This window comes from Gracilinanus agilis, chromosome 2 (genome assembly GCF_016433145.1).
Source record: "Gracilinanus agilis isolate LMUSP501 chromosome 2, AgileGrace, whole genome shotgun sequence".
In the NCBI taxonomy this organism is placed as follows: Eukaryota; Metazoa; Chordata; class Mammalia; order Didelphimorphia; family Didelphidae; genus Gracilinanus; species Gracilinanus agilis.
The window spans coordinates 39,075,941-39,093,684 of NC_058131.1; the positions used below are offsets into that span (position 1 = coordinate 39,075,941).

Here is a 17,744-nt window from a genome sequence, read left to right on the forward strand (position 1 = left end):
GAACCATGAGAGGAAGGTTTTTTCCTCTCGTGCCGCTCATGGCTCACAGGTATAGTTATCATTTTTGTCAACGAGGAAAGGGAAGGACACTGAAGTGGAATGTTTCGCTTGGATGCCTGGAATCCCCTTCTCAGGGTTGGACCTCCAAACCCTCCTTGGGACGGTCCCCGGCTGCCCTCGGCCAGATCTCTGGTCTTACTGAGCAGGAATTCTCTGTGGCCCAGGAGAGCTCGCTCCCCGCTGGGGCAGTCTCATTCCACACCTGCTGGAACCTATGGGTTGGGGCCCACACGTGGCAAGCAGGAAACAAGGTCTGCTGTTGCCCAATCACAAAGGCATCATTGAGGGGGGGATTTGGATTGGGGGTCATTTTCTTGGAGTGCTCTAGAAGCAAAGTGGCTCAACTCGCTCCATCTCTGGCTAACATCTTGCCAGTTATATTAGAACAGAAATCTAAAACTTGGGCTCTCACCATTGCAATCAGAAGCAAGCCTAGGTTCAAACTTCTGCTTATGACCAGCATTCCTGCTCTGGGTACGAGGTATTATAGATGATACATAGGGCAGGGGCCTGCCGTCAGGAAGATTCCTCTTGCTGAGTTCAGATCTGCCTTTGGATACTAGCTGTGTGACCCTGGACAAATCACTTAACTGCGTGCCTCAGTTTCCTTATCTGTAAAATGAGTTGGAGAAAGAAATGGCAAACCACTCCAGGATCTTTGCTGACTATAGTTCAAAGGGGGTCACAGAAGAGTCAGACGGGACCAAACAAGAAGGGGATAGAAAGAGGATGATTTCTAAAACGTCTGGGGTTCTAAATATCAAGGGCAAGATTGTCACAAGTCCGTTTGGCAGGGGGCAACTAGGTGATTCAGTGGAGAGCAAGCTGGGCCTGGAAGCAGGAGGTTGTAATCTGTCCTCAGACACTTCCTGTGTGACCCTGGGCAAGTCACTTAACCCTCATTGCTTGGCCCTAACTGCTCTTTTGCCTTAGAACCAAAACACAGCATGTTAATTCTAAAACAGAGGGCAAGAGTTTAAAAAAAAAAAAAAGCCCCTGTGGCCTTTATGTAATTTTGTGCATTAAAACAGCTGTGTTCCTTGAAGACAGAAAGGCACAGAACTGCTGTGTTGTAAGGATTTGGGCCTAATAACAACCTTAACCACCTCCAAACAGGAAGAAAGTTTGTATAGACTTTAGATCTCTATCAACTTTCTGGAAGATGCCCAAGTTAGATATGAACTAAGACTTCTAGAGAAAGGATTTCTTTAGGCATGGGAGTTCTGGTCTTTTAAATACTTCCAGATAAATCTCTGTTAACTGTCCTTTATTCATCAATAGGGGCAAGCCTAAAAGAGTAAGTCACTTCAGGAAGCAAAGCGGCAGCCCAGCTGGCAGCTGGTATTTTGCAAAGCAGGACACAGAGAATTAGTTGAAAATTATATTTTTCCAATTATCACAGTGGGAAACATCGCTGAGACATTCAGCCCAAGCCTGCAATTAAGAGAGCATTTGCGTACTTCTAGAAATAGCAGGCCCCCTACCTCCCCGTCTATCTGGGTCTTGGGCAAGAATACTCTTCAGGAAAGATTACACCCCAAGAGGAGTTGTACAGGAGTAAGACTTCTGGCTCAGGCCTTCACCCTTGGTAGAGGACAAAGGAGCCACTAGTGTGGCCTCCTCTGGGAATCTGGGAGTCGACAAAAGCCCTGAGCAAGCCCACAAGAAGTCCACAGAAAACGTTCCAATACTGTTGGCAGACTAAACCAGATAGGGAAGATGCGTTTGAGGATTAAGGGTCACCAGCTCAAGTTTCAAGCATTTGTGTGAGCATCAAAAGCAGATCCCTGCCGTTTGCAGGAAATGTTCCAGAAACTACCAATGAAGTTGCTTTCCGTGTTTTTACATTATAAGATTTAGAATGGGGACTAAATCAACGGGTAATCCAGGGTCAAAGGAGGCAGGCGCAGCAGCTGCCAAAGGTTTAATCCGTCCACATTGGCCCACAGAACGGATGAGCTTGACCCCTTTGAAATATCGTGGTTCTTGCCATGAGGCCGACGTCAGGACTAGAAGCTTTCTGAAAGCTGTTCAGCAGTTTCCTCAAGCAGGGCATAACCATTTAAAGTTCTAGGCCAACTACAGTAGAGACCAGATTTCACTCCAACCAGGTCTTTTATCCCAAAGTCATTCATTTGTTAATTTCCCACCAGGCCAGAGATAAAACTCTTTAAAATGCCTTTTCTGGCCCAGAAACACTGAGGTGGAGTATTCTGGCACATTTCTCCATTGGGCTGCTCCACCTCCATGGGGAAGGAGAGGGTGGGGAGCAGGCACAAAGAGACAGACAGACACAGGAAAAGAGACAGATGGCCTATCACCTCCTTTTAGTCTGGTCTCCGGGGTTTAAAAAAACTCTTTCCTGAAGAAGGAAGATAGCCTTTCTCCTTAGGGCTGACTCTGAACAGGCTCTCCTACCAGTTCACATACAAGGGCCTCCAGAAAGGGCAAGAGAAGCATCCCCTCTACAAGTAACTCAGATGTGCAACCTACACCTGGGCCCAGAACTAGAACCAGAACCGCATTGGTCTAGATGTCCAATCAAAGCCCAAGTTTGTCCCTGTGCCCTCACAGTAGGTACCAGACACCAGGGCTTGGGCCATGCTGGCCTGTGCTTCTAAAAACTCTTATTATCTAAGATACCATCGTCAAACAGACAACCAACCAACCACTCAGGACAAGAAGCCTGGGAGGGTAGCAGAAGCATTAAATAGGTGACATTCATGTGCCAGGATGATCACACCACACATGGACAGAAGCCACTTTCTAGAAAAATCATAGGCATTTTATTTAGAGGTAGACAGATGAGCATGGACTGCTGTAGTATGTCCCATTTAACTGGTGTGTCATTCATATTCAACCCCATTCATCCATCTTACACTGCAGGTAGAACAAAGAGGGTAGTGAGGAGATTGTTGTGAGACGGAGGTGCTGGAAAAGGGATATATAATTACATACACTCAACACAAAACCAGAAATACTCTTTTTTTTCCCCCCCCTTTCAGGGTTTCCCAAACTCCAACAGGAATAAAGTACTTTAGAATAGGTTCAAGAAATGGCTTCCCTGAGGGAAGTGAGGGATTCCACCCATCAGAGCCCAAAGGCTCTTCTCCTTCCCCCTTAGTAAAAATTAAATAAAGTTAGTGAAAACTTTTAATAATGAAGGGCAAATGAAAGGCCATTTCATTTTCCCCTGAACCCAGGACCATTCCCTCCAGTTAAGGAAGTGGTTCCCATATATGCCATGGAACCTACCACTATCTTAGAACTAATGCAGGATACAAATTATAACTCTGCATAATTTCCCCAGGGAATTTTCCATTTAAAAATACTTCAGTGAGGCCCCTTGTTCACATCTGGTGAACTTAACAGAGCAGATCATACCATTATTATTTTGTTTAATACACACATCAGCTGGCTCTGAGTGGTCCTCAAAATGACAAGGGATTATCATCAGTGACAACCAACATCAAAACATAATGGAATTGAAGCCTGATATAAAAGTAGAGAAATATGTACAGTAATTCACAGCCCAGAAGGAAAGGGGACCTTAATGAGAATCAGTGGAAACCTGGCTATTTTACATAGCTAATTTTGAGACAAGTCATATTTAGCACAAAAGCAATTCTAGCACAAGTGACACTTCCCTCCCACTGCCCCCCAAACTTGAAGACTTTTTCTTCGGAGGAGTCCTCGGCAGCCCTCTCGAGTCACTCTTTGGGGAGCAGGAATGTGTAAGTGTGGTCCCAAGCAGTGGTAGGAACTTGATCTCAAACGGCTTCAGGTTTGAGAATGGCAAATCTGAAGAGGGCCATGATAGCAGCACTGATCACCCCCGAAATTGGCACGGTGACAAACCAGGCCATGAAGATGTTTCGGAAGAGCCTCCAGTCCACGGCTTTCTTAGAGCGAAGCCAGCCAACAGAAACGACCGAGCCCACCTGCAAAACCCCCACAAAATTTAGTGCCCGACAGGTTTCATTTTCTAGAAATCATATTGTCTGAACGAGAGATCAGTCAGAAGGGGGCTCTCACAGGGAATGTAGAGCAAAACTGCTATTTTATAGATGAGGAAATGACAGCCGAGACCCTGACCCAGGCTTTCTAGAAAGCACACCAACTCATACTGTTTGTCAAGGTCTAATCTTGTTGTCAATAAGAGGGAGACCCAAAATGTAAATGGACCTCAAATGGGGCCCAGTGGATTAACGAAAAATGCTGCTGGACACCACCTGTGTAACTTGGGACAAGGCGTTTGTCCTCTGAACCTCAGATCTCTTATCTAAAAATAAGGGATCAGATGGCCACTAAAGTCCCTTCTAGCTCCAAAGCTCTGATTCTTTAATATCCAAAACAACACAGGCAGTACTAGAGCACTTGGGCCTAGGCCCACTACCACCGGCTCACCAAGATGGGGGCAAATCTTTTCACCTATAAAGTGAAGAGGCTGGATGGAATGCTGCCCTCTACGGTCCTTTCTGGTTGGAAATCTGTGTTCCTCCCCAGGCTGTTTCACTCCCCAAGCCTGACACCTAAGAGAACACCAAACTGTCTCTTGGATTTCCAGCCTTCCTTCATGTTCTTGATAACAGAGCAGAGGACAGAATCCTGCGGCCCAGCTCCCTCATTCCACGGGGAAGGCAGCGAAGCCTAGAGGCACACACTTGACTGTGCCCTGACACCAGGCTAATAAGCACTCCAAGGTGTTACCTCCATAGCTCGTGGGCTGGCAGGGCTGCAGCAGTGGCCCAGAGACTACAGGGTGAAGGTCGGAATCAGAATCCTGCCCGCCCATCCCGGGAACCAAGTCCCCATCTGAGACTTCCTTACGGGGAAGCTGTCTACAAAGTATTCAAATACTAGCCTGGGAGGAGCTGTCTGTCCATCCCCCTCACACCTCGGGACCACTACAGGCCCCCAGAGCAAGCGTGTGTGAAGGGAAGAGCAGATGAAGAAACCCCAGCAAGCCACCTGCCACACCAAAGGTGGAGATGACAAGCGAGTGTTTCCGAGCCCAGGGAGGAGGCGGGCCTGCTCGGCCAGGCGGATCGGTACCTACCTTGCAGTGAGTGGTGCTGATGGGAAGGCCCACATTGGACGCAATGACTACGGTGAGAGCTGACGCCAGTTCAATACTGAAGCCGCTGTGGACACAAAGTGATGGCTTGTCAGAAGAGGCGAGTGACCCAAACTGGGGTCAAGATCTCCTCTCCAATTACCCGTTTAAGCTGCCTCACTCTGGCCTGAAAGAATCCCTATCGGATAACAGGTTAGGCCCGCTCAGGCAGAGTAGGCTTCCTTTGTTGCAATTCAAATTTACACAGAAAAACTAGCATCAAGCAGGGACATCTCCCACCTTGGATTCCAGCAGGCATCTAAAGGGTGTTTTAAATTCTACTAGAAGCCCGGCCCCATGGCCAGCTCTGGCAAATGTGTCCGTTCTAGCTCCCAGGGAAGGACAGATGAAACCCAAGCAGACTCGCCAACGCCCAGGCCTCTTGGCACCCCTCCATCTATTCACAGGGCAGTTACTCGGCCCCCAGGCCAGGAGCGGACCTGCTCACGCTTTCTAAGATTCTAAGAGCCGGGTTATTGGAGAATATACACTAACCGACAGAAAGGAAGCCTGAAAACAGGCCAGTTTCAGTAGAATAAAACATGACACCAATTTAACACCTGGAAGGCCCCAGGGGGCCTTCTCCCCCCCCCCCTGCACGTGTCCCTTACCTGGAGGGCGTGATGGGCGTGAGGTCCTTCCCCATGGTCTGAATAACTCTCCTTCCCCAGACCCAGAGGCCGATACAGATACCAAGACCACCATACAACAGAAGCCAGATTGGGGTCGTTGCTTTGGAAGCAACGTCTTTAGTTTGATAGACCAAATACAGAGCGACCAGAGGCCCAATGGCATTGCTAGAACGTAAGCAGAGAACAGAACGGGTCAGCACCGCCGGGCCACCCTCCCCTTCGCTTCCTGCCCGAGTCCTTCAGGCTCGCTAGACTAAAAGGCGGCTGACCTTACGTCGTTCCCACCGTGGGCGAAGGAGCCGAAGCAGGCCGTGAGGATCTGCAGGAACTGGAAGAGCAGGGAGACCTCGGGCTTGTCCTGGTCCTGCCACTCTTCCAGGGAGTCCCCGCTGCCCTTGCGGTCCCCGAGGCCCCGCTCCACCTGGACGCTCACATCCACGTCCGACACCGAGTGGATGTCGGACACGGCGTTGCAGTAACTGGTGTAGCTGTCCATCCGGACCCTCTTCTTGGAGTCCAAGGCGGGCCCGGTGAGCTTCTCCATCTCCTCGCCTTTGGGCTCTCCTTCTTTGGCACGGAACGAATCCAAAGGCATGCCGCAGATGGCCATGGTGTAGGACGTGTAGCTGTTGTTCCGCCGCAGGGGTTTGTCGCTCGAGTCCCCCATGCAGTCCCCGACCTTGGCGAGGTGCAGCTTGTGAAGGAGCTCCTTGTACAGGCCGGAGTCCTTGTGCACGGTGTGATACTGGTAGTGGCCGCTGGAATTCATCTGGTTGCTGACCGTTTGGTTGAACTGGACCAGGTTCCCATTGGGCAACTGCACGGCGCCTAAGAACGACGGAAGGGTTACACGGGCACACACAAACCTCTCTCGGGCCACTTCAAACTCGCCTACGATGCCGTCTAGGCACATAAACCTGCACCCACAAAACTCACCGTTCATCGCATGGTCAATATTGGTTTCTTTCATGTCTACGCTAGGAAGCCTCTCCCGCTCTGGGGCTTCCTCCAGGTCTCCCAGCTTGAATGAAACAGTTCTCTCTTCCACGGCCGCTCTCAGGGGCACAGAAGCAGCCCCCACTTCAGAAACAGAGTTCCTGTTCTCCCCATCACCAAGGGAGAGCTTGGCCTCCTCAGAGTCTTCTTTCAAGCTACTCTTCTTCTCCATCAAAGGGCTCTCAGAAGGACTGGATTTGATTTCTCCTGCAGCAGCAAGAAGAGTTGTTAAAGTTCATCGACTTTTCCCTCTCTCAGAAATAGTCGGCTTCATCCAACCCTTTCCAGTTATTAATAGTCTTTCATATTGTAGCTCAAGAAGCCAGTCTTCCACTCAAATAAATACTGTCATGAGGGAAGAGTGTGACACTCTGCTGTCTCAGATGACTGTCCCTCTAGTCAGGGCAAGGAAAGGGGTCCTAAAGAAAAGGAATCACTAGCCACCAGTTTACTCCAAAAAGCCATAACCTCAGACCCTGAGAAAGGACCAGTTTCTTCATCCAAGTCCCTATTCTCACTCTGATTCCACAACTACAACTACTTTCTTCTCTTCTTAAATCTCCATGTAGTAGGCTGAAAATGTTTTTAGCTACAGAGGTCAAACTACAAAATACAAAAAATATTTCCATAGCATGATGGGTTTAAGACCAGGAAACACTTTTAAGATGCTGCTCTCCAGCTCTGGCTGGGCCTGGCCTGGCCTGGCCCAGCCTGCCAGACTCCGGCAGAGAGCCGAGCAGAGGCTGCCCTCCCCCTGGGCTTGCTCAGGTCTGCAGCAGTGAGTGGCGCAGTGCTGTGTGGTTGCTCACACTACTGCAGTGTGCGTCATGTAGTTTCTGGGGAGGAACTGCTCTGAAAATGGAACAGCTTAAATTCTGGATCTGGTAGGTAAAGAAAGAAAAAACCCAGCCACTAGACAAAGAACACCGACAGCCCCGCACCTGACAAAAACTTCAAAGGCTGGTCATATAATCAAGTATTTAGCTGAACTGTTTAAAACTGCACTCCCCCTTGAATGTAGGCCGCCTTCACAGGCCACATAAAATTCATGCTCTGAAGATGCATACCACCAATCTGGGGTTTGTGGGGCTCAAGGATAAGATTAGCACTTAAATAAAAATGAGTATTTCAAAATGCTTAGTTAAGCACACCTGAGTCAGCAATGGCACAGTACCCAATTACTGCAAATGTTTACCACTGAAGACACTATCCCTTACTTGTTTTTTCCCTAATTAATTTTTATGTCATTCAGTTTCTTCAGATAGAACCGTTCCTATATCACTGGCAGCACTAAAAGGCTACCAACCCCCAAAGAGCTCCCCATTTCTCATGTCTCCTAGATTCCCTTTTTACAGTCCCTCAATCCCCAAGCACTAAACCCTATAAATAGGTAAGAAAAACATGTTTTCTCCCCTGGGTGAAATTTTGTGACTTGGGTGTTTCCCATGGCTCTTTCAGAATTTTTAAATTCATACAACTTTCCAAAATATAAGATATATGAAGTCTGGCACTAGGTTTCAAACTATTTTAAACTCTAACAAAAAGTCCAAATGGCTACATTTCCCTTTCATGTCATAGTACTTACGTTCAATTTTTCTCTTCATCCTGGGACAGACAAGGAACCAGACGATAAGGGCAGAGAAAACAGCACATCCCACCGAGATGAGGATGGTACCCCACAGAGGAAGTTTGTCAAAGCCCAGCACTAGGAGATAAAATAAGGGATTTTGAAAACCCCAGGGCAACAGCCCCCTGCAACACTGGGGAACCCTCCTCAGGAGGGTTGTTTTTAGATCTTCATTGGCCTAAAGGTCAGTGGGAATTTCTCTGCTAGCAATAGACAAGTGAACTGACCTCTGGAAAAAAGGCAATTCAAGTCTTAAAAACCTAAGGAAACACCTAAAACAAATGGAAGCTAATTCTTCCTTTTCCCTCTTCAGAAAAAGACTTAAGGACTGTTAAGAATTTGGATGACCTGCAGCTAGCAGGGAAGGGATAGGAGAGAGCAGTTAAAGGTTGTGTTAGCAACAGTGAGATCAATGAAATCAAAATCATCGAAGGGCCATGACATCCTACAATTCTGTGTTTCCTTCTAGAGGCTAATTTCCATCATCTAGTAGTATCTAGTAATTGTCAGCTTGATCTGAATTTCCTAGGATCTTTTTCAAAAAGGAAAGCAAGACGGTGGTCTATCACAGGACCTATTTTTAAATGTTTGGGTTTTTTTTGGTACAAGTTCCCAAAATCTCACTAATATGTTCAAAGTCCTCATGTTGGTTCTTTGCAAGCTGAAATTCTAAGCTATATTTCCTAAACCCAACAGTTCTGCCACTAAATGAATGTGGCTGTGGGTGAATCATTTTCCTTTCTCTGCTTAGTTTCTTCAACTAGAAGACAAATGGTGACTGGATTACACTATACAGTATCTACTTCAGCTGATCTCAATTCTGTTTCTGTTACTTAATAGCTAAGGATTTTTTACTGCAATACACAGTAATGCAGGCATTGCTAAAATTTGTGACCAATACTATCCCATGAAACACTCTCTCCTTCCAAAATAATAATAGTAATAATAATGATAATTTCATGCAGTGACTTAAAGCAAGAAAGCCCCAGGGTTCTCTGTAAATGTATATTCTTTTCCTATCTTCCTATGGGGCAGTTAACCAATATGCCCCTTCCTTAAGGTTTAAGGTGATCTCTAAGTTAGGAATTCCAGCTTCATCCTCTGCCTCAGTCAAAACAAAATAGCCACCATTCCAATCTCTGTGGTCTCCCAATAGTTCTCTCAGCTGCATGAACTCCTCTTCCAAGTGCACTCACACCAGCTGTCAAAGATCCCAACTCTTCTTAGTCAAGTAGATTCAGGGGAGTGATTTAAAATTTAGGGACCGAAACCAAGGAAACTGAATTCCACTTGAGGCCGAAATGAGACAATCCAACACCTCAAATCTTAAGACTGATTTATCCGAGGTTGAATAAGGTTAAGGGTTCTTCGGGAAGCAGCCAGGATCCTGAGCAATTCCAGTCCTTTTAGTATAGGTAGGAGGAGAGAGGGAGGGAGAAGACCAGATTATCGGTGGTTCCTGTGAACACTAAAGAGGAAAGGTCTGGAGTGATTTTAGAATCTGAGCAGGTCTCTGGTTGGGAAACTATCTAGGTTAACTCAGCGTACACTAGCCTGCAGCCTTCTGTAATGGGCACAGGCCAGCCACCTTCTAGGAGATTTCAGCCCTGTAAAGCAAAAAGGGGTAAATCGGGCATTTAATGCAAGGTTTGTAACCAAGTTCAATTGTCACATTTAAATATTTTCATCTGAACTTACAGGGTGCTCCAGTGTACATGATGGAGAAGAGGTTAATTCCAATTGTGCAGGCATAGAAAACCGGCAGGGCTCGTAAACCATTAGGAACTGGATCACTCTGAAAAACAAATTATTACATATTGTAAGGCAAATATGTGATGGAAGTCAAGGCCTACTCATAAACCCAGAATGAGATTGAGCCTGAACGTTTACTATAAAATAGTTTACCTAGTTCTAAACATGGTAATTCAGGGCATCGCAGAGAGAAATGGCAAGAAGACCCAAGTTCAAATTTTCCTCTGACTTTAAAGTGGGTCTGTGGGCAATTCACTTAACCTTCTCTCAGTCAGTAACTGGCCAAGTCACAAGCCTGAAGGGCCCTTTGGACACCAATCTCTATTTCCTGTTCTTCTGTGAAAAGGTAGGGCAGAACTTAGAAGTGGCAAGTGCTTTCAGCCAGTGCCTCTACTCAGACTTGCTACACAAATGACCTAGCAATAATTTTAGCATAGAATGTCTTAAAATTATTCAAAAGGATCCTGGAAAAAAAAAAGCTTATAGGCTAACTATAAGCAGGGTACATACAAAATTTCCCATTAAGCAAGTTCCTTTCTTTCCTGTATATATTTCTAGTAGTTAGTTGCCAAGCCTGGTCAAAAGCCTGGTCATTCGTTTCTAGTTTAACTCTCTAGGCCACATAAAATATCTGCTAAGACGGGTATGGATATAATGTACTCAGCGTGACCCATTCTCTAGCATTCTCTTGATTTTAACAGCCCGAATACTACTGGGCCAGGAATCAAGATGAAGGACTTTAAAATAAAATAAGGTAAATTCAGAAGTTCAATGTTGACCTGGGGAAAAGCAGGTTTTATCATTTCCCTTTTTACTCCCTAATGTTTTTCTTCCCCAAAATAACTTAATATATGTACCACGCAATAAGATTATGCCAAATTATCTAAAGATACTTTGTTAAAAATGTTCCAAGAAAACAACTGGAGAATTTAGTCTAACAAAATCGTAAACAAACCAAGTTTCAAGCCACTGCATACATTGAACTAGATTACATAACAAGTTTTTGAAATTTTGACTGGGAAAAAGGTTTTGTCTTAACGCCACCATGAATACAGAAATCCACAATTTCTAGTTAGAAACTGTCTGCCAAGAACAGTCCGTCCCTCAAAATGACAGCAATCCTTTTGCACAAGCACCTCTGCTGGCCCCTTGCTTTTGTGAAGTTCTCAAATTGATAAACTTACTTTCACTTTTTCTGTGATACATCAGAAACAGCAAAACCCAATGGTTAATGGGAGTTCCAAGAGGCTGATATAGCCTCCAAATGAGTTTCTTTTCAGTTCCTGTTCATTCTATGTCTTCGAGAGACAGAATGGTCCACATATCCTAAAGAACTGCGTACTACTCTAGTCTTGATATTCTCTTTTATTGTTTTTTTAATATGTAAAGCCCCAAGGTGATTAGAATTCAGAAGCTTCTAGGAAGAAAACTATATAACCAATTAGTTTGAAACAGAAAAGTAAATTCTTTTAGTTAAAAATATTCCAAATAGTAATTTTAGGTACCCCTTTTTTGGCCTCTTAATTTCTCTATGTCTGAGCTAGGTTTTAGATGTAATGTTTAACAACAAATAAGAACAGGGTCAGCTATATGCAACCGATGTGGCCAGGTGACACTAAAGAAACAGATCAGAAAAGATTAAAGGCTGTGGCAGATGAAATTTGGAATTTACAGAGGAACGTGGTTAACAGGGTGCAATTAAAGAAAAAAAATAAATAAATCAGAGCCTCATCCTGTTCTAAGTTGTGTGTGGGGAGCAGGAACTGTGGACTGGATCTAGGACAGCCAGACTGAGAGGTTTATCACCCTTAGACTCCCCAGTGCCAAACTTTCCCCTACCAGAGCTGACACAAAAGCAAACTACCCATGATGCCTCTTCGGGTGGCTATAGTGTAACTAGCTCTAGACTTGTGTTTCAAGATTTCTCCTCCATGAAATAATTAAATTTAATTTTTTTCCAGTCCAGTCATGAATGACAATGCTATGAATAGAATTCCTAACTTAATCCTAAAAATGGTTTACTTTAATAATGGAACTCTCAGATGTTTCAGTGTTTGAGTTTTCCTCTTTCCCATCCTTCTTCACAAGGTTTTACAAAAGTAGTAAAAGTCAAGCAAATGGCTTCTCTCATTCCCAAGCTTCTTCCTCCCGAGAGTAGTAGGTGCTGAAAGTCTTTCTTATCGCCGCCTCTCAAGCTTTCTCAGACACAGGGTGCATGGAGGTCCCTGCCACCTCACTGCTTCTGCTCACCCTGCCAAATCTAAGGAGACTGAACCCAATTGGTAATTCTCCAGACAGGCCTCTGTGGCCAAGGGCCCCCAAACTGAAGCGAACCGCTACAGCCTAGAGTGAAATAAGGTGTATCTTGTTCTCTTGGATGGCAAAAACTGGCCGTTCCTATCAAAATACATAGCTGAGAGCACTACTGTGAAAATGAACCTTGAACCATGCTCCTGAGTAAGAAGTAATCTAGGTCTAGCCACATGACCTCTTAAGGGTTTCACCACTTGGAGGAAGAAGAAAAAAAAAAGTATCTTTATTTCAATATAATGGGTTTTCCTTGGTAGTCCTTTGGACTTTACTTTATATATTGGAAACCATCATTTAGGAGTCAAAGGGGACTGCCAGAGGGGTCCGTGACTCTCAAAAAGGTCAATATCCCTGCCGGGGGCTCTCCAAGGGTATTATCAGAGTAGAATGAAAACCAAAGCACTTCTAAAGAATCAGGGCACGTCCCTGTCTTTGTCACTGACTGACTATTCTAGAGGGAAAGATCCCAAAGAAAAAGTCATAATGTTAAAAAAAAAATAATCCTTGAACCACTACACCAAAGCATGTTTCTAGCTGCTTACCACATTACTCTAGGCATGGCAGGCATTCCAATGTTTGCTGAGGCTCGAATTAAGTCTCACTTTAAGCCTCTTACCAAGTAGAAAACAAGGTGCAAACACTACTTAAGACAGCTGCCTGATGTGAACTCCACAGCAACCAAACAGGTCCGGAAACTAATCAGATGAACAGAAATTTGTCTCCCAAAGAAAAACAAAATCCGGCATCTTAGAGGTCAAGCAAGCAGGGATGAATGACTCTTCGGAGCAAGCCCCAAAGTGCCAAAGTCAGAAAGAGCTAGAATGTATATCCATTGGAAGCTCCAACTAAGGAGACTATTCAGATGTAGCAACTTGAAGCCATTCAGGTGTTATTCAACTAGAAGTCAGCCACTTGGGCTAGATACAAAATGTGGGTAAAAACACATTGTTCCCCTTTCCTAAATCATATGTAAAAATGCCACGCCTGGGGGATTATTCTGCTAATTGTTCAGATTTTAAATGTACAAATCTATAAACATGTCCCACTGACACTCAAGAAATCCAGTTCCTAGCATCAACAAATAACTAGTGCTGTTGTGTGCTGGGAAGGGGAGAAATCCTTGACTCTAGTTTTTTGTCAGAAAAGCTATATGCAGTAAGAGCCAGGAGGAGTTTCCCATTGTCCCTGCTTCTCAACCAAGACAAGAGGGCAGAACTCCAATTCTACAAATGATCCTATGATCCCATGAAGTCCATTAAAGGTGCACTGCAAGACTTCACTGTATCTGTATCTCCAAAAGGCCACCAGAGTTAAATCTATATAATCCAACAGAGCTTCCCCTTTCTGAAGGCATTTTGAAAAAGGTCTGGAGAATGACCAACTCCAAATTTCAAATGAACAAGAAACCTAACCTATGATATTTTAAGACTGAAAAACAAAAAGCCACGAGAATTCTGAAACACTGAAAACTCCTAAACCGAAGCACCTAGATGCTCTACCTCAGAATAGGAATTTACTCACAGAAACAGAATCTGACTGTGGAATTAGTCTATTTTAATTTCATTTATAACAATTATCAGACATAGCTACAATGTGTGGAACAGGTGAGATCCGTCTGCACATTTGGAGAAATAAAAAATTTTTGGATCAGGAAAATCTGGAAGCAGATGAGAAAATTTTGTCTTCATAACAAATGAACACACCTGCTACAATTTTCTCAGTGTTCTCAGGAGGTAAAAAGGAGCCCACAACCTACCCCCCTTTTTTACTATTCTCTTCCTGGAAGCATACCAGGATGCCATTCAACCTTTCAGGAACCAGGCCGAGTGACCCCAGCTGCCAGTCCAAGTTGGCATGAGCTAGTTTTACGGTTGCTAAGTTACCCTAGTGGTTTGTTACCAGCAGCCGACCACTTAGAACAGTCAAAGTCAGTGTGGGAAATTTGTGACAACAATCACTTTTAGTAGTTACAAAGTTTCCACAGGAAAGTGGCACAAGATCTTTGCCTACAGTTACTTTAAAGCCAGACAATCGGAATTCATCAACCTGCTTCCCTGGAGACTAGATGACCTAATAGATTTTATTCTTCCCATCTCTCATTTCTGATTTGGGACCTCAATCCAGAGCACACAATCTTCTGAGAACATAATGCTGCTCGCCAAGGAAACAGAACTGCAGACCAGGACAAGCACAACCCCCCAACTATCTGTTTATTTGAGGTCTGACAAGAGCAAGTGATTTTATAATCAGCCCCAAAGGGAAACTTGAGTTCCCATTTGAAACTAGGTTCAAGGCTGAACAGTTCTCCATTTGGAAAAGGGGGATGAGGGCAGCCATGTGTTCAAGTGGGGGGAAAAAAAAGGCAAAAAGCCCACCACTGGACTTGAGTCAGAAAACCTAATTTTTGATCTGCACCCCCCCTACCCCACCCCATGCTGGGTGTGTCAAATATTTGGCCCTTTTTGAACCCTTTTACTTATCTGCCAAATGAGGGAACTGGATTAGATTGAACATCTTTTGTAAAAGCAAATCCCATGCTATTCTATGACACTGTAGTCATAATCCAGTGAGTTATGGAAAACAGAATTTGCATGTTGCTAACCAAATCATCCGGAAACACCGACTGTATTTCTTTTGGGGAGTGAGACACTGGTTACTGATCTCTAAATCTGCCTCCAGTGTTGAGACTGCGTTGAGAAAGATTTTCCATTTCCCCCAAACCACAAGTAGATCTGTCAAGCCCATTCTAAAGAACCAAACCTGGGATAAGCAGTGCCGAAGGAAGCTGCTTACCTTGCGGAGGATGAAGGAGCGAACTAAGAAGAAGAGGATTGCAGACATGATGCCAGAAAGAAGGGGGGAGATGAACCACGATAACACTGGAAACAAAGCACAAAAGACCCCGCATTCAGGAGTCGCCAGTCTGGGCCCCCTCCTCCCCCCCTTGGTGGAGGCCCCCATGCGCCCACCTACCAATTTTCAGCAGCTCGGACCACTTGACCCCTTCCTGCCCCGTGGCCACCAGGGAGAAGCCGATGGTTGCACCAACAATACAGTGGGTACCGGAAATGGGAAGCTTCAAAAACGAAGCGGCTAGCTGCCACACAGCGGAGCCTGCAACACAAGCGTCGGAGGGGCTGGGTCGGCAGGGGATCCCTCTCCCCAGCGGTCACCCCCAGCCTGGCCCGGGGCCCCTCCCGCCGCACTTACCGAACATGGCACTGACAGAGCCGGCCATGAGCTCGGTTGTGTTGTACTTCGTAACGTCGATCAAGCCCTCGCGGATGGTCTCGCTCACCTTGGCCCCAAGCAGCACAGAGCCCACCGTCTCGAAGATGCTGGCCAGGATACAGGCTTGGCGCAGGGTCACGACCCCGGAGCCCACCGCCGTGCCGAATGAGTTGGCCACGTCGTTGGCCCCCACGGAGAAGGCGAGGACAAAGGCGATGACGAAGCCCAGGATGAGCATCCACAGATCCATCCCGGACTCGGGCGTGAGTGCGGACGCCACCGTAGGGAGCAGCCCCGTAGCGGGGGGCCAAGGGCTGATAGTGGCCATGCTGTTGCTACCGCTGCTGTTGCCGGCCCGGGGGGTCCTAACAAGGGGGGGGCGCCGGTGGGATGAGGTATGCGGAGGCGGTAATAAATAACGTAATTACATACAATTAAATACTGTAAACAGGCTCCCGGCTCGGGGGCTATCGCTATACTCGGCTGTTGGGGGGCATCTCAGGCTGCGGCCGGCTCTGGGGGTTCCTCAAGGCTACAAGACGGGGGCGCGATGCCATGGCGGGCGACAGCGAGGGTTCAAGGGCATCCTGCGGGGAGAGAACGGACCATGGCGCCATGCTGCCTCCTTCTCTGGGGGCCAGGGTGGCAGAGTGGGCACGTGGCGGCGGTAGGAAGCCGGGGGGGCTCCCGGCGGGAGGGGGATGGGCAGGGCCCCAAAGCCCGCGCGCGTTCTCCCTCCCCCATCACGACCGTAGTGCGAAGGAAGCGCGCGCGCGCGGGAGGGGGAGGAGGAGGGACCCAGAGAAAGAGCGCGCGGACCCAGCCAGGAAGCCGGGTTCCCGCGCGCGCCGCCCAGGCCGGCGGGGGATGGGCGACGGGGCAGAACGGGGCTCCGCCAAAAAGACCCAACCTCGGCCCGGCGGCACTGCCCGCTACTCACCAAGGAGAACCAGCGGCGGAAGTACGGCTTTGGTCAGAACCCTCACAGGCACAAAGCGGAAAGAAACGAAGCCTCCCGCCCAGATCGTGAAGGCCGACCCAGTATAGAGCGACTAACCGAAACAGCTACTAGGAAGACCCACGCGGTACCCCGTCAGCCATCACCTAGCCGGCGCACGCTGCCGGCTGCCCCTCTTATAACCGGCCCGGCGCCCCACGTGACTCTGCGCGCCCCGCCCCTCCTCCCGGAGGGGACACGCCCTCCCGTGACATCACCCTCCTCCGCACCTCCCAGAGCAGTAGCGTTCCAGAGCCCCGTGACCTAACCGAGCCACCGGATTCGTCAGCTGCGAGACACGGGCTTTGCCCGGTCTGGGCTGGACTCCCCCGGCCTCCCCAGGTCCCGGAGTTTCCCACGTGAGGCCTGTGAATCACCGTATCTCTTTTCGGGGGGGCTTTAGGAGAACGCTGACCTCCTCACCCCCATCTTTCCCCTACCGGGCTAAAACTCCCAGGCTGCAGCCCCCAAGCTCGCGCCTCGCTTTCTCCTCCCCGGGCAGGTTCGAGGACGTGGCTGCAGCCCCTCCGTCAGGCCAAGGGTCGCAGCACCTGGAGCCTTGACCTCGCCCTCCGGGTAGGCGAACTACCCGGTGGCCGGCGCGGCGCCCAGGCGCTCGCACCCAGGGTCCCTGCGGACCTAAAAGAGGGGGCGTGGGAGGGGGACAGAAAGGTCTGTGTGGCTGCTGAGGGCCTCGGGGCACCGCACCCGAGGGATGGCGGGATTGGAGTAGGTGGTAGAAATTGACACATCCAGCACCCCGGCAGCGCTTCCTCTCCTCCCTCAGGTGCTTAATCTGAGCAGCTGAGGTGACGAGGGTAGGGGGTGGAGCCGGGGGCGCCGCCTCTGAATACACTCCGGGAAATCGATCTTTATCTGCCTTCAGTGAACTTGTCTATCTGGGCTGGGAGGAGCACATCCACCCTCAGGGCGGCCACTTGGTATGGAGCTCTCTGGCTGGGGCCGAGACCAAATAAAAAAATTACAAAATGACATTCTCACTGTTCCCTCGCCCGGGACACT

The 17,744-nt window shown here is 47.6% G+C and overlaps 1 protein-coding gene across 2 annotated transcripts; it reads right to left on the reverse strand.

Annotated features, from left to right (window-relative positions):
- Nucleotides 1–2,823: 2,823 nt before the first annotated feature.
- SLC20A1 (solute carrier family 20 member 1) lies at nucleotides 2,824–16,801 on the reverse strand. 2 transcript variants are annotated; one of them, XM_044663086.1, is made up of 11 exons: nucleotides 16,665–16,801; nucleotides 15,704–16,311; nucleotides 15,467–15,607; nucleotides 15,287–15,372; nucleotides 10,130–10,226; nucleotides 8,390–8,509; nucleotides 6,745–7,011; nucleotides 6,078–6,636; nucleotides 5,788–5,973; nucleotides 5,120–5,204; nucleotides 2,824–4,001 (listed from the first exon to the last, which is right to left on the reverse strand). In XM_044663086.1, the coding sequence occupies exons 2-11, from the start codon at nucleotides 16,050–16,052 to the stop codon at nucleotides 3,831–3,833; spliced, it is 2,061 nt and encodes a 686-aa protein (XP_044519021.1). In that variant the 5' UTR covers nucleotides 16,053–16,311; nucleotides 16,665–16,801; the 3' UTR covers nucleotides 2,824–3,830. The 2 variants fall into 2 exon arrangements, with proteins under 2 accessions (XP_044519021.1, XP_044519022.1); XM_044663087.1 differs by lacking the exons at nucleotides 2,824–4,001; nucleotides 5,120–5,204 and having other exon boundaries at nucleotides 5,828–5,973; nucleotides 6,083–6,636.
- Nucleotides 16,802–17,744: the final 943 nt, after the last annotated feature.

Excerpts from the sequence above, each read along its gene's own strand:
- SLC20A1 (XM_044663086.1), bottom strand. The coding sequence starts at position 16,052 with ATGGCCACTATCAGCCCTTGGCCCCCCGCTACGGGGCTGCTCCCTACG. Across the intron at positions 6,637-6,744 it reads TATTGACCATGCGATGAACG|GCGCCGTGCAGTTGCCCAAT; the intron begins GTGAGTTTTGTG and ends CGTCGTTCTTAG. Across the intron at positions 5,205-5,787 it reads ACGCCCATCACGCCCTCCAG|CGGCTTCAGTATTGAACTGG; the intron begins GTAAGGGACACG and ends TTGTGTCCACAG.